Source organism: Cynocephalus volans, chromosome 1 (assembly GCF_027409185.1).
Source record: "Cynocephalus volans isolate mCynVol1 chromosome 1, mCynVol1.pri, whole genome shotgun sequence".
In the NCBI taxonomy this organism is placed as follows: Eukaryota; Metazoa; Chordata; class Mammalia; order Dermoptera; family Cynocephalidae; genus Cynocephalus; species Cynocephalus volans.
Genome location: NC_084460.1, coordinates 238,111,412 through 238,125,850, shown reverse-complemented (window position 1 = coordinate 238,125,850; position 14,439 = coordinate 238,111,412). Strand labels below are relative to the sequence as shown.

At 32.6% G+C, this 14,439-nt stretch overlaps 1 protein-coding gene and 1 pseudogene across 3 annotated transcripts in view; both read right to left on the bottom strand.

Moving 5' to 3' along the window:
* The window catches only part of UBR3 (ubiquitin protein ligase E3 component n-recognin 3), a 233,502-nt gene that overhangs the window by 89,700 nt on the left and 129,363 nt on the right, over positions 1 to 14,439 (bottom strand). For all 3 annotated transcript variants that reach the window (XM_063088738.1, XM_063088752.1, XM_063088745.1), the window contains exons 26-27: positions 10,170 to 10,319; positions 1,459 to 1,592 (exon numbers count right to left, since the gene is read on the bottom strand). In XM_063088738.1, coding sequence (XP_062944808.1) covers positions 1,459 to 1,592; positions 10,170 to 10,319 — 284 coding nt within the window. The remainder of the gene's footprint in view (positions 1 to 1,458; positions 1,593 to 10,169; positions 10,320 to 14,439) is intronic.
* Positions 5,861 to 6,307, bottom strand: LOC134362555 (protein mago nashi homolog 2-like; annotated as a pseudogene).

The following is a 14,439-nucleotide window of genomic DNA, read 5'->3' as shown; positions in this document are numbered from 1 at the left end:
GAATTTAGAATTATTTCATAATTTTCTTCAAGAAGAAAATATCTATTGGTCTCTGATTAATAAAGTAATATATTTACCCTGTAAAAAATTTTTTAAAAGCAATAAGGAAAAAAGAAAAAACTGTGAAAAAGTGCATGTGTGCGTGTGCAACACACATATATGTATTTATACATACACACAGCCTGCTTTTACAAAGTAACCATGATTTCATTTTAAAGCCTCTGAAAAGATGTAAGCATGGTCCTTATTACCTAATCCAAACTGCCTTAAAAGGCCTTCTGAGCCCTCCTAAATGGGCTAGGTTGAATATTAAAAACATCACTTTACACTTACATTGACCTGTATTATACGCAAAGTGATCTGAAGGAATTCCTGGGAACCATTATAAGCCTGTTTTACAGATGAGGAGATTGAGTCTTGAAGTATTTAAGGGATTTGGCCAAGCTCACATTGCTCAGAAATAGCAAAACTGGGACCCCAGTTCTGCTGGTAAAGAACTCAAAAACAAAACAAACAAAAAAACCACAGCTCTTCTGGTCTAGAATATTTTCTACTGTATATGATGTCTCCCTAACTAGAGCCATCAGCTCTTCCAGAAGCCCTCAGAAACCTCCTCCTCATCCCAGTGTACTATGGACTCTACCCTGGCTCTTACCATCACTAGGTCAGTTACTGCTTATTCTGTCTTTCACCTGTCCTCCAGGTTTCTTCCACTTAAACCAGTGGATTTATGAGCAAAAAAAGTTCTATTTTGAAATCTATCAAGATAATCATCTCATATAGCTCACTAAAAATAATTCTTTATATTTTAAGTATTTTAAGCTAGTATCATATGTTTACCTAATTCCAGATACAGTAGGTTCAAAACACTAGGGGAGAAAGGAAATCCCATTTAATAATCCACTAAGGAAACATCAGAAGTGACATGGAAAAGAAGTTAATGCTGCTGCTACTAAATAAAGCATATCTTCAAAGCCTTGATATACTTCTGAGTGCTACAGCCCCTAGATGTAAAGAGCTCAAAAAAAAAAAAAAATCTACCAAGTTCACAACAAGAAGTTATAGAAGACATAACTCATATCTATCCCTACATTTTAAAAGTACCACAATGAGAGTTACTATACATCTTTAAAGGAAAGTAAAAGGAGGCAAAAATCTTTACAAAATATTCACACCATATATAAAAGTCATTTCAGAGTTAATACTTATTATTCCACTGAATTGAATATGTATAACTCACAATGAAACAAAGGTATCATATGTAATACCTGAACGTTTTATTTATTAACAGATTTCCATTTCTTTACTATCCACATATTAATTTTTTTTCTAACACACTTCCAGATTTGAAATCAGAATAACCTTTTGCTAGAAGAAAAACACATGAAATAAAACTCTGGAGGGAAACAACCATCAACTTTGCAGACAAAAATACTATTTGATAAAAAGTGTACTTACATCCTTAAAATAACGCTGTAATAATGAAAGCCTCACGTCATGAACTGCTGCACATGTATCCCAAGGGTAAATTTGCTCTTCTTCAGTGATTGGCAACTTCTTTGGCTCAACACTGTCACGGCACTGCCCCAAAACTACATTAACAGAGATAAAAGTTCACTAAATAACCAACACTTAGATCTAATTCACAGAGAAAAGCTGAGTTATTTATAAGCTACATTAATTTTTTCACTATTAGAATATTTTTAAAGACCCCCAAAAAGTAGTATTTAGTTTACTTCTATGAGTAAATAGTTTCAAACATGTCAATATTTACTTTTATTCTTCTTTTTTTTTTTTTGGTGGCTGGCTGTCCAGGAATCAAACCCCAGACGTTGGTGATAACAGTACCACACTCTAACCAAGTGAGCAAACCAGCCATCCCCAATATTTACTTTTAAAAATAATACTAAATGTACTGGCCAGTCACCAAAAAAATTAAAATTTTTTTTAAAAAACCACTAAAATATGAGTATGAACTCATGATGGACAGATGAATGGGTGGTTTCCTAAATCCATCCACAGAAAAGGCCTAGAAGCTCTGACTCTCCAGTGTCAACAAACTTCATTTCTAAATACATTATTTCTCACTAAAAGGAAACAGAGATCCCTGGAAAAAAAGCTGAGTCCAGGACTGGAGAAAAGCACAAACAAGGTGAGCATGGAATTGTGTGTGACAAAGGGCAAAGAAATGTTCAAACACTGAGAAGGCAGTTTCATAAGAACCTGAAGGAGTTCTGACTGGCGAAATTTGAGAAATTTTGAGTATCAAAAAGAATAATCATGATAACAGATAACACATTCATTGATTCAGGGAAAGAACATCAAGTAAAAGGGTAAATGGATAGAGTCTCAAATGGATAGATTACCTACCACCTTAACCAAGTAATCAAACTTGGTTGGCATGACCAATAATGGGACAACTGACACTATGAGTCTCTTAAGGTGATTCCCAGAAAGGAACATCACCTATGTAATACTCTGTCAAAATGTTTAACTTGATCTGATAATAAGAAAATAATCACACAAATCCAGATTTGAAACATTCTATGGGACAAACTGGACTCTTTACAATTTTAAACAGGGAAAAGAAATCAGTATGTTGAAGAGGTATCTGCACCCCATGTACTATTCACAATAGCCAAGAAATGAAATCAACTTAAGAGTCCAACAACAGATAAAGGGTAAGAAAATGTGGTATATTTACACCATGAAATACTACTCAGCCACAAAAAAGAGTGAAATCCTGTCAACTTGCAGCAACATGGATGAGCTTGGAAGACATTATACTGAGTGAAATAAGCCAGGCACAAAAAGACAAATACCACATGATCTCACTCATATGTGGAACCTAAAAAATTTGATCTCATAGAAATAGAGAGCAGAATAGTGGTTACCAGAGGCTGGGAAGGGTATGGGTAAGAAGAGGATGGGGACAGATTGGTCAACAGGTACAAAGTAACAGATAGGAAGAATAAGTTCTAGTGTTCCACTGCACAGTAGGATGACTACAGTTAACAATAATATATTGTATATTTCAAAATAACAAAAAAAAGAAGATTTTGAGTGCTCTTACCACAAAGAAGTGATAAATGTATGAGGTGATGAACGAGCAAATTATCCTAATTTTATTATTATACAATGTTTACATGTATTGGAACATCATACTGTACTCCACAAATATGTACAATTATGTGTCAATTAAAAATAAATTAGTTAATTAAAAAAAATTTTAAGGGACTAGAGAAACTGTTCTAAATTAAAGAAGACTAACAAGAAATGACAATTAAAAGCAATACATGATCTTTGATTGGACCCTGAGTCAAGAAAGAAATATCTGCTATAAAAAATATTACTGGTTTTCACCAAAAAAAAAAGAAAAAAAGTTTAATAGGTGAGTTGATGGACAGCTTGACTTAATCATTCCACAATGTATATATATCAAAATATCACACTGTACCCCACAAATAATATACAATTATTATTTGTGAATTAAATAAATACAATACACACAAAAAAGATTATTGGGAGTATTTGAATATAGTCCAAAAATTAGATGTTATTAATATTAAATGTCTTAGGTATGATGATTGTACTGTGATTATATAAAAGAATATCCTTGTTCTTAAGAGATGCATCCTGAAATATTTAGGGATAAAATGTGATGTTTGCAATTTTCTTCTGAAAAGAGCGTGAGTGTGTGTGTGTGTGTGTGTGTGTGTGTGTGTGTGTGTGTGTGTACATATGTGTTTAGGTGAGACGAAAAGAAAAACAAACATGGCAATATGCCAACAATTGGTAAATATAGGTGAAGAGTATTCAGCTTTTCTACAGATAAAAAACTTTTCAAGATGAAAAGCTGGGAAAAGAGGTATATGACAAAGGAGGAAAAATTAAGACTTTATAATTGTAAAACAGCAAAACATACAAAAAAAGAAATGGAAATACAAACATGAGGGTACTTCAAAAAGTTCAAGGAAAAACAGAATTCAAAGATATACAAATCTTTCCATGAACTTTTTAAGTACCTTCATATACAATACCATACGTTACTATAAGATTCAATAAGTGTGGGAAGAGCTGCTTTTAGGGAAGGGAATATCAGGCATACCACTGTGAGCCCCAAGTTTTGGAGAGATTTATAGCAGCAGCAGCAGAAATAAGAGACAAAAGCAGGTGGATGCTAGCAACTAAACTATAATTACCACGATGTATAATCCTCTGAATGTGCTACTGAATGAATTCAGTTCACTAGAATTTTGTTGAAGCTTTTTCCATCTATATTCATAAGGGATAATGGTCTATTGTTTTCTTTTCTCATGATGTGTTTATCCGGCTTTAGTATCAAGGTAATGCTAGCCTCATAGAATGAGTTAAAAGTATTCCCTCCTATTTACTTTTTGGACTAATTCAAGAAGGGTTGGTATTAATTCTTTAAATGATTGATAAAATTTACCAGTAAAACCATCTGGTCCTATGCCTTTCTTTGTTGAAAGGGTTTTTTAAATTACCCATTCAATCCCTTTACTTGTTACAGATATGTTCAAATTTTTTATTTCTCGAATCAGTCTTTGGCAGTTTGTATGTTTCTAGGAAATCATTCATTTCATCTAGGTCATCTTTTTTTTTTTTTTTTTTTTTTTTTGGCTTTTTCGTGACCAGCACTCAGCCAGTGAGTGCACTGGCCAGTCCTATATAGGATCCGAACCCGCGGCGGGAGCATCGCTGTGCTCCCAGCACCGCACTCTCCCGAGTGCACCAGGGGCTCGGCCTAGGTCATCTAATTTTTTGACATAATATTGTTCACAGCATTATTATAATCCTTTTGTTTCTGTAAGATCTATAGTAATGTCCCAACTTTCATTTCTGATTTTAGTTATTTACATCTAATCTCTTTTTTTCTTGGTCAGTCTAACTAAAAGATTTGCCTTTTTGTTGATACTTTCAAGAAACTGTCTTTTGGTTTTGCTGATTCTATTTCACTTATCTCTGTTCTAATCTTTATTATTTCTTTCCTTCTTCAAGTTTTGTTTTAACTTACTCTTCTTTTTCTAGTTCTTTAAAGTGCAAAGTTAGTTTACTGATTTGGAATCTTCCTTTTTTAATGTGAGCACTTACAGCTGTTAAATTTACCTGTTTTTTGCTGCATCCTATAGTTTTGGTATATCATGTTTTCATCTCCATTTATCTCAAAGTATTTTCTAATTTCACTTGTCATTTCTTCTTTAACCCACGGGGTGTTTAAGAGTGTGTTGTTTAATTTCCACATATTTGTGAATTTTCCAATTGTCCTTGGTTCCTAGTTTCATTCCATTGTGGCCAGAGAAGATTCTTTGGGTAATTTCAATCTTTTAAAATGTATTGAGACTTGTTTTGTGGCCTAACATAAGGTCTGTCTTGGAGAATGTTCCATGCGCAATTTGAAAAATGTGTACTCTACTGTTGTTGAGTGCTCTATGTAAATATGTCATCTAGTTGTTTTATAGTGTTGCTCAAGTGCTCCTTTTCTTTTTTGATTTTCTGCCTAGTTGTTCTATAAACTTGTCTCCAAGTATTATTGTAGAGCTATTTCTCCCTTCAGTTATGCACATTTTCACTTTGTATATTTAGGGGCTCTATTGTTTAGTGCATATATGTTTATAACTGTTATATCTTCTTGCTGGATTGACCCATTCATCAATATATATTATCTTTCTTTGTCTCCTATAATGATATTTCCTTATGTATTTTATTATTTTTACTCTACATAAAAAAAACTTTGTTTCCTTCACATTCATAAAAATCCCGATAATGTAAACAACAAGTAAGCCCTCCCTTACCCATCCCTTAATTAAATATACAAACAGCTTCAAAAACATGCAATTTAAATTGGTTTAATCTTAAAATGTAATCCAATGAGACTGAAAACTAAACATTTCAGGTCCTGTACCAAACAGAAAAATACTCGAAGGCCTTCTGGATCCTCTGACTGATTTATATCAATAAGAGAACCTATTTTAGATGTGGTGAAAGAAATATGTTCATCTCCAATTACAGTTTCAAGCTCCTGTCAGACAAACCTATCAGGAGGAGGCCACAAAGCATCATCTTCTTGTGTAATTTCACTGTCATCAATAATTCTCTTCAGTTCTTCCATTACACTCTTGTGTACATAAACCTCTTTTCTGATCATGACATCATTTTTGTAATTGCTGTTGTTGGCATATCTAAGCTTTCTGTCCAGCCAAAACTCAAGTTCTAGAAACTCGTGTCCAAACTTGCCCTTGTGCCCTACATAGTAGCACAGGTAGAAATCAATAGCCATAGCCATTTTTACTACCAGGAAGCCCCTCTTTTAATGATTTTTAATTTAAAGTGTATTTTGTCTCCTATTAGTATAGCTACTCCAGCTCTCTTTTGGTTACTATTTGCATGGAATATCTTTCCATCCTTTCACTCTCAATCTACTTGTGTTTCTGTGAGTCTCTTGTAGACAGCACATAGTTACATCTCTTTATCCATTTTGTCAGTCTCTTTTACTTGGACAGTTGAATACATTTACATTTCAAGTAACTACTGATGAAGAATAACTTAATTCTGCCATTTTGCTATTTGTTTTCTGTATGTTCCTTAATTTATCTATTACCATCTTCTTTTAAATTTAATTGAATTTTCTAGTGTACCATTTTGATTCCTTTCTCATTTCTTTATTTGTAGGTGTTTTGTTTGTTTGTTTGTTTTTAAGATTTTTTCTTAGTGGTTATCCTGGGGATTACAACTATAATCTTCATTTTGTAATAATCAAGTTTAAATTAATATCTACTTAGTTCAACAATATACAAAAACTCTGTTCCTTTACAGTTCCATCCCCACCCTCAACACTGCCCTTTAAGTTTTTATGTGAATGCCTGCACTTTTTTACAAACAAGAACATTGATATTTGGTTTAAAAATCTAGGTCTGCGGTTCTTTCTAGATTTAGTTTCTTTTTATTGTATACATTTTTAAAGTACTATGAAGATTTTGTGGATTTTCTGAAGCTTTGCAAAGACTACAGGGATTAGTGGAATGAAAAAATTACATAATATTGTACTCTTCTCCTACGGAGAACTGAAGCTCTCAAAATCAGTAATGTTTAGTGCGTCCCTGGTGGTCTAGTGGCTAGGATTCGGCGCTTTCAAAATCAGTAATGTTTACCACAGGCACTCTACACAATAGTGAGACAACACATAAATGAATACCTTTACATGTAGATAAAACTGCTATAAAGACCCTTAATCTAAGCAGTGTTTTGAAGTGTTCCTAATCAAAAGTCTATAATTCAGACAAGTCAAGTGTTAGAATAAAAGGAGAAAGCACAGGACTTTTCTTTGATGCATGGTTTTAAGAATGGACTGATAAAGAATCAGTGGATACTAAAAAGATCTAGAACGATAAGCATAACTAGCATCCAGATTTTAGTCTCTAATACCATTTTCCACTAAAAGGAACTAACGATTCTTAGAGAAATGGCTAATTTCAGGGCAAAAAATGTATAAGACAAATTTAATATAACTTGTCGTAGCATAAAATGCAGAAAGTCCCAATGCTACTATATTAGATTTGTGTCAAAAGGACTCAGGAGATAACTGGAAGAAGCTCTCACTGAACAAGGATGGAAGAATGTGAGCATCAATAAGAAATTAACTGCAACAGGGTTCATAATAAAACATAAAAGTACTAATTATCTTTAGAAAATGATAAAGAACCACTTCATCAATATTGTGAGCACAGTTAAAAAAAAAAAAAAAAGGGAAAGAATGCAATGTTTATTCTGCCTTTCCTAAACAGTCTGTACCTCACAGTAACCAAAACAGTTGATAAGGTGAAATTTCTTCTTATAGAAGTATTTCAGCTAATAAGCAAAGAAAACATGATAGAGATTTTCCACAACTGCCAGACTGGTGAGATCCCAGCCCAGTCAAGAACACTGAATCTCATGGTTCTCTTCAGCACCACCCTCCAAAAAACTCTGCCAAAAAAACCCTTAATAAAATGGTTTGGCCTCCCACAGGGGGGAAATAAAGTGCAATCCCCAATAAACTAATGGATCTAGGCAATAATCATTGCCTAGTAATATCACAGAGAGAAAATAGAGGTGACAGAGGAACATGTTAAACATCATAGAGATGCATTCAGAAAAAACCGAACTTCTCTTCAATGATTCAATTTCTTCTAAAAAATTAAATGCATGGTGGAGGGGGGCAGATAAAGAAGGGAAGATGACAAAAAAAATTAAGTGACCAAAAGGGAACCCTACAACTACAAATAAATTAAACAAAATAAATAAATAAGAAATAATAAAGGAATTTTCAACATTGACTGGATATTTGATAACGAGGAATTAATTTATTTAGAATGTGGTTCTGTTGAGAAAACAAGACCTTTCTTTTTAACGGAAACACTGAAATATTTACAGATGAAATGACATGATGTCTGGAATCTAGCTTCATAATAATTCTAGGGGGAGGAAACAAAAGAAATAAGATTAGCCACAAGTTCATCCCTGTTGAAGACGGATGAGAACATGGAGGTTCATTTTACTAGTCTCTTTAGTATGTGTTTAAAATACTTCATATTCAAATCTAAAAAGAAATGGAGAAGAAAAAAATTTAAAAAGCAAGAAGTAAAGAAGGGTAAAAGGGGGAAGTGTCAATGGGTAGATGAGGCTCAGAAGGAAAGGAAGGAAACAGCAAAGATTTTACCTGCTATAGTTCCCAATTAAAATCACTCGAGCTTTAATGCTTTTTAATATTAGTTTCTTAATCTTTTCTTTCCATCTCTAAAAAATAAAACAGCTATAGTATAGTGGAATTATTAATTGGTTTAGCCAGTATACAAAATTGTTAAAAGGAATTAAATGAAGTAAGAAATCAAAGAAACTTCTAATATGTAAAATAATGAACAAATAAAAGTTTAACAAGAATGTAAGCCTCCTTAGGAAGGGAATTTTGTTTTGTTTCTTATTAGAACAATGCTAGGCACCTAGCTATTCAATATATATTTGTAGAATGAATTAGTGAACAACAACAAAAAAAAACCATTAAGTTGATTTTGATAAAGATCTTGGTGAAGATGTTATGGAAAGTCAAGTGGCAATACTTTAATAAATTGTTTTCCTAAGAGTAATAGAAAAGAGAAGTAGCTGTAAAAGTAGGCAATATTCCCACACATTTCCTTTTTTAGTAGGCAATTCTGGTTTTGACAGCTCTACTCCACTGTTCCACTCAATCAGGGTTTCTCAGATCAATTTCATTTTTAGGCAAGAAGAGTAATAGAAGAAACTAATTTATTAGGCACCATATTATTACATCCTTTTTGTTCATATTACATTACTTAATCAACACAACAATCCTCTGAAGTCAATATTACCTCTATATTTAAAGGAATGCAACAAACTGGGCCAAAGTCAAGCAATACCTGTATTTGAACTCAGGGGAGTTTCCAATATCTAACTCTTTCCACTTTACCATACTAAGTCAGGGAGTAAACATCCTAAAAAAAAAATCACCTGGAGAAATATAAAAGAATTTTATTTTCTCTTTGCTTTGCACCCAATCCTGTTGAAAAAGAATTAAATTCATTGGGACTAGATTGTATAAGAGTTATCACTACTCAAAATATTTCATTATGGGCAAGGATGAACAGTGTTCAGACAAATCCTTCAAATTTTTAATTTTTTTTTTGACTACAGATTGGCAAACATATCAAGCTGCAGGCTGTTTCAAAAATCACTGCTTCCAATAGCTCCAGAAATAAGGGCAGAGCTGCCTGAATATACATGATGTAATTAAAATATTCATGGACTTAAGAAGCTTCCAGATTTTAGAACAATTAAATTACCAAGAAAGCTGAACTCAGTTATTGGCCCCCTCACATTGGTGATATACCTTCCTACTTCAAGAAAAAAAAATTATGCAACCCTATAGTAAGATCTCTCTGTTGAAGGCTTCTTCTAACGCTCATGTCCAAGAAACTGAGATAAAACCAGACAAAGAATCTTGGCTATTTGGGTCTAAATCGATTCTTGCTATAAAGATCTATAGTTACAACTAGATAAAGACATAAAACTTTCATTTAATACAGATACTTACTAATCTGTTGTATATACTTTGGCTCTAAAATGTTCCCATCAAAAAATAACTTTGATTTTACCTGAGGATGCTTGTAACAGCACAACCAATCCTGTAGGTCGGTCTTCAGAGGAGGGGCCACTCTGACCACAAATGACACAATCATATATTGCCTCAGACACCTGTGGTTCTGCTGTGGTAATCTCCATAGGAATATCATTCTCAGGAGAGTCTGAGGAGGAAAAGTTACATCTCTTAATTCCTAAGGAGAAAAATCTTTTTTCAACGAAAGTGTGGAAAAAAAAAATTCAAGTTCAAGCAATTTTTAGTTTCAATACCAATAAAGTATATAGTAATAAAACTATGGGAGAAATTACCCTGCTCAAGTACAATGTTTCAAAGTTAGACAAAAAAACACAAAGGTGTAGCCTACAAATATGTACAAGTAAATGTTAAATTTTTTTTAAATGCAAAGGGTTGATATAATGAGACAAAATAATATATGGTTAAATACACTTCTGATGTTATATCATTCACATATAAAATTGATACAAAAACACAGAGGCAAAAACATTTGTATCAAAAAAGAATTTTTTAAATATTTGTAACATTTTTAAGGAAAGAAAGGTGGAGGTTGTTTTAATTTTCTTTGAGGCACCTAGACTGGAAATTTACAATAACATGATAGCCCTTGGGGGGAAAATGGTAGTATTTACTGAGAAATAAAAGAGGAAAAAACTATTTCTTCCTTATTCCTTATTCTAGTGAGTGTATCTCAGGAATAACAGTTATTAATACATGTTTATTTATGTAGGGAAGTCATTTAGATATGACCATATTATATATTAATAAAGTAGAACTATTATACAAAATAACAGTAATCCTCTGGTGATATAATGTCCTTAACAGCAAGAAATAGAATGTCCAGTCAATAATGGTTTACAGATTAAAAACACTTAAATTCACGAAGATCAGTGATGCTGCTCATGGTGGCAAAGAAATAAGTACAGGGGACTGGGAAGACCAAGCAAGCAGAAGTGCTTTATGAGCTGTTTAAAAGATGGAAGTGTATCTAAGTAAATATGTAAAAATACATGTCAGTAAAAGAAAGATGCCAAGTTTAGATATTTTCAAATAAGAATTCATGCACATAAACATATATTTGCTATTTACAAAGAGTGACTAAGAGGAAAAGGAGCAGTAATCTAAAATAGAACATTGGAGTATGCCTAGTATTAATGAAAATAAAAAGAAGCCAACAAAGAAATCAGAGAAAGAAAAACAGTAATAACAATAATAATCAATAGTGCAGGAATAGAATCAGAACCAGAAAGCACAATGTCTATGAAAACAAGATTCATAGGTCAAAATCAAAGAGATTCCAAAAGAGAGAAAGTACCAGAGGCCATTAAGATTTGACATATACTACTTTGGATTTTAGGGAAAAAATTCAGTACAGAAAAGAGGAGATGGATTCGTCTGCTTTCAAGTTCAAATGAGAACACAGATATACTTGATTCAAAGTGTAATGAAATAATTCAGTTTCATGTTAAGTGCCAAACAAATAGATTTGCATTAACACTATCTCACACACAAAGATAGTTTTCATTTTTTAATAAGTCTGGCACAAATGACTTGCAAATCTCAAGGAAATTCTAATACCAAAATGCACTATGAAAGAGGCTGCTAAGTGACCTTTTAGTTAAAAGAGAGGCTTGAAAATCTTCTACAGTAATATAGTATCAAAGGTTAAAAAATAAAATAGATGACCTCTTTTTCATGCAGAGTAATTTTTATTTGAATTTTGACTTTAATAATTACAGACACTAATGTCCTTTTTTTCTCTTCCAAGAAACTAAAAAGATCATGGTTTATATCTTAAAAGAAGAGGAAAGTCACTGCTTTTTATATCCTATAATGAATTAAAACATATTATTAGTAATGTATGATTGATTTTATCATTCCAGTTTCCAATTTTGACATTTTAATGAATATTTTTAAATAATCTATGATCAAATTAAATGCTTGCATTTAAATGTGATTATTGTTTCTCACCTATAGATAAAGATATGGAAGAAAATAATTAAAAGCACTTACTCTGAAAGAAGTCAAGCTCAAAAGAGTACATATTGTATGTAAATGGGTACATAAAATGGAACAAAAACAGGAAAAACTAATGTACAGGGTTAAGAGTAAGGATACTGGTTACCCTTAGAAAAAGAAATGACAGACAAAGTACACGAGACAGGCTTATGGGATGCTCTTAATGTTATGTTTTTCAATCTGGATGCTGGTTTCTCAATCTGGATGCTGGTTATACACTTACATTCAGTTTGTAAAAACTCAAAGAACTCTGTATTCCTGATACATGCATTATGTGTATATTTCAATAAAAAGTTTTATTTAAAAAAAAAACCTATTCTAAGTGAATGATATAATTGGGAAAATTCTATAATAAGTATTATAATAAAGATACTTAATTCTGCCAACTGCATGCATATATCAACATCTGCACATGTTTCCTGCTGTGGATTAATGTCCCCCCAAAACTTAGTCACCACTGTGATAGTGTAAAGAATGTGGGAAATTCTATTATCGTAATTGAAAGATGGGGCCTTGAAGAGGTGATTAAATTGTAGGACCATGCCAGAGTAAATGGATTAATAATGTCGGTCAGAGGCATGGTTCTTTTTAAAAGGACAGCACATGACAGTCTCTCTCTCTGCTCCACCATTTTCTGCCATGTGAGACCCCTGCATTGCCGTAAAGCCACCACCAAAGAAGACCCTCACCAGATGTGTTCCCTGGACTTTGGACTTCCCAGACTCTGAAACTGTAAGCAACAAATATTTTTTCTTTATAAATTACCCAGTTCCAAGTATTTTTGTTATAAGCAACAGAAATGGATCCATACCAAAAAATAAAATAAAAATTTAAAGGATGTGTACTACAAATTGATGCAATGAAGAGATTACAACAATTTTATAATCTACGTAAACTGAATGAAGATACAAAATTGAGAGAATAAAAGTCAAAGATGATAAATTCAAGTGTTACTAGAGACCACTCTAATAATAAAAACATTCTTCTTACCAAATAACCCTAGAATTCCTAAGTTCTACTTTGACTTTCAATACAATTAATATTAAAAGTGTTTCTGTATAAAATTCATACTTGCCGTGTTAGAGCAAACATACCTACTTATAATTACCATAATTGACATTATTACAATAAAGGCAAAAAAGATTAATAAATTAAACAGTAATTAATTCATCTGTTTGGTTTTACATGAACAGAAAAAAACTACCTGAATTAAACACGTGATTCTTCAGAATGCTATTTTACTTTGCCAAAGTTATGCTTATAATCACTGTTAGAATGACAGCAAAATGACCCCAATTCTCTACTCCTCTCCATATCCACACTCTTTACAATGTGACTTTGCAACTCCTCCCATCTAAAGATAGTGTTTATTTTTCTATTCCTTGAATATAGTTTGGCCTTGACTTGTTTTAACCAAGAGAATGTGGCAGAAATAACAACATGCCTTTCCAGGACTAGGCCTCAAGTGGTCTTGCATGCTTTCTCTTGCTCTTGCTCATCTCAGCAACACCACCTCCATGAGAATAACTCTGGGCTAGCCTGATGGAGAAGGACAGACCACATGGAGCAGAGCTAAGTTATCTCACCAGCTCAGGCCAGCCCCCAGTTAACCAATCGGCAGATCAAAAATCCATGGGTGAGTCCAGATGAGATCAGTGAAACCTCCAGCAGAAAAATCTCATTCAAATCAACAAAATTATCCAGCCAACCCACTGACTCATGAGAAATAAAAAGTGGTTGTTATTTTAAATCACTAAAAATAAATAAATAAATAAATAAATAAATGGAATTTGGGAGTGTTTTTTTACACAGCAATTGCTAAATGTTATAGTGATTCTACAGTATATTAAGTATGATGTGGAACCTTCCAAAAGAATTGAAGAATTCTGCCTTACTTACCAAGATATGAGTCATGAAAGTTAATATTTAAGGTGATAAAGGAGTTTCCACTCATAGTACTTATTTCCTAGTTTAAGGAATTAAAAGGTTATTTTCCAAAAGCAACATTTTAATATCTACTTACTTTACAATCATGAATTATATCATCATCAGAGTCAAAAGCTTCAGTATTCATGAACATTACAGTTCTACTTTAAGAGTTTACATTTACATAAAATGTCTAATTCTACTATTGGTTAAAATTACTTAAAGACTGTTTTCACATAAAATTAAATAGCCTTTGATTTTATTTTTAACTTTTATACTTACAAGTTCATTGGACTAATTTAAACTAAAATAAATATAAAACA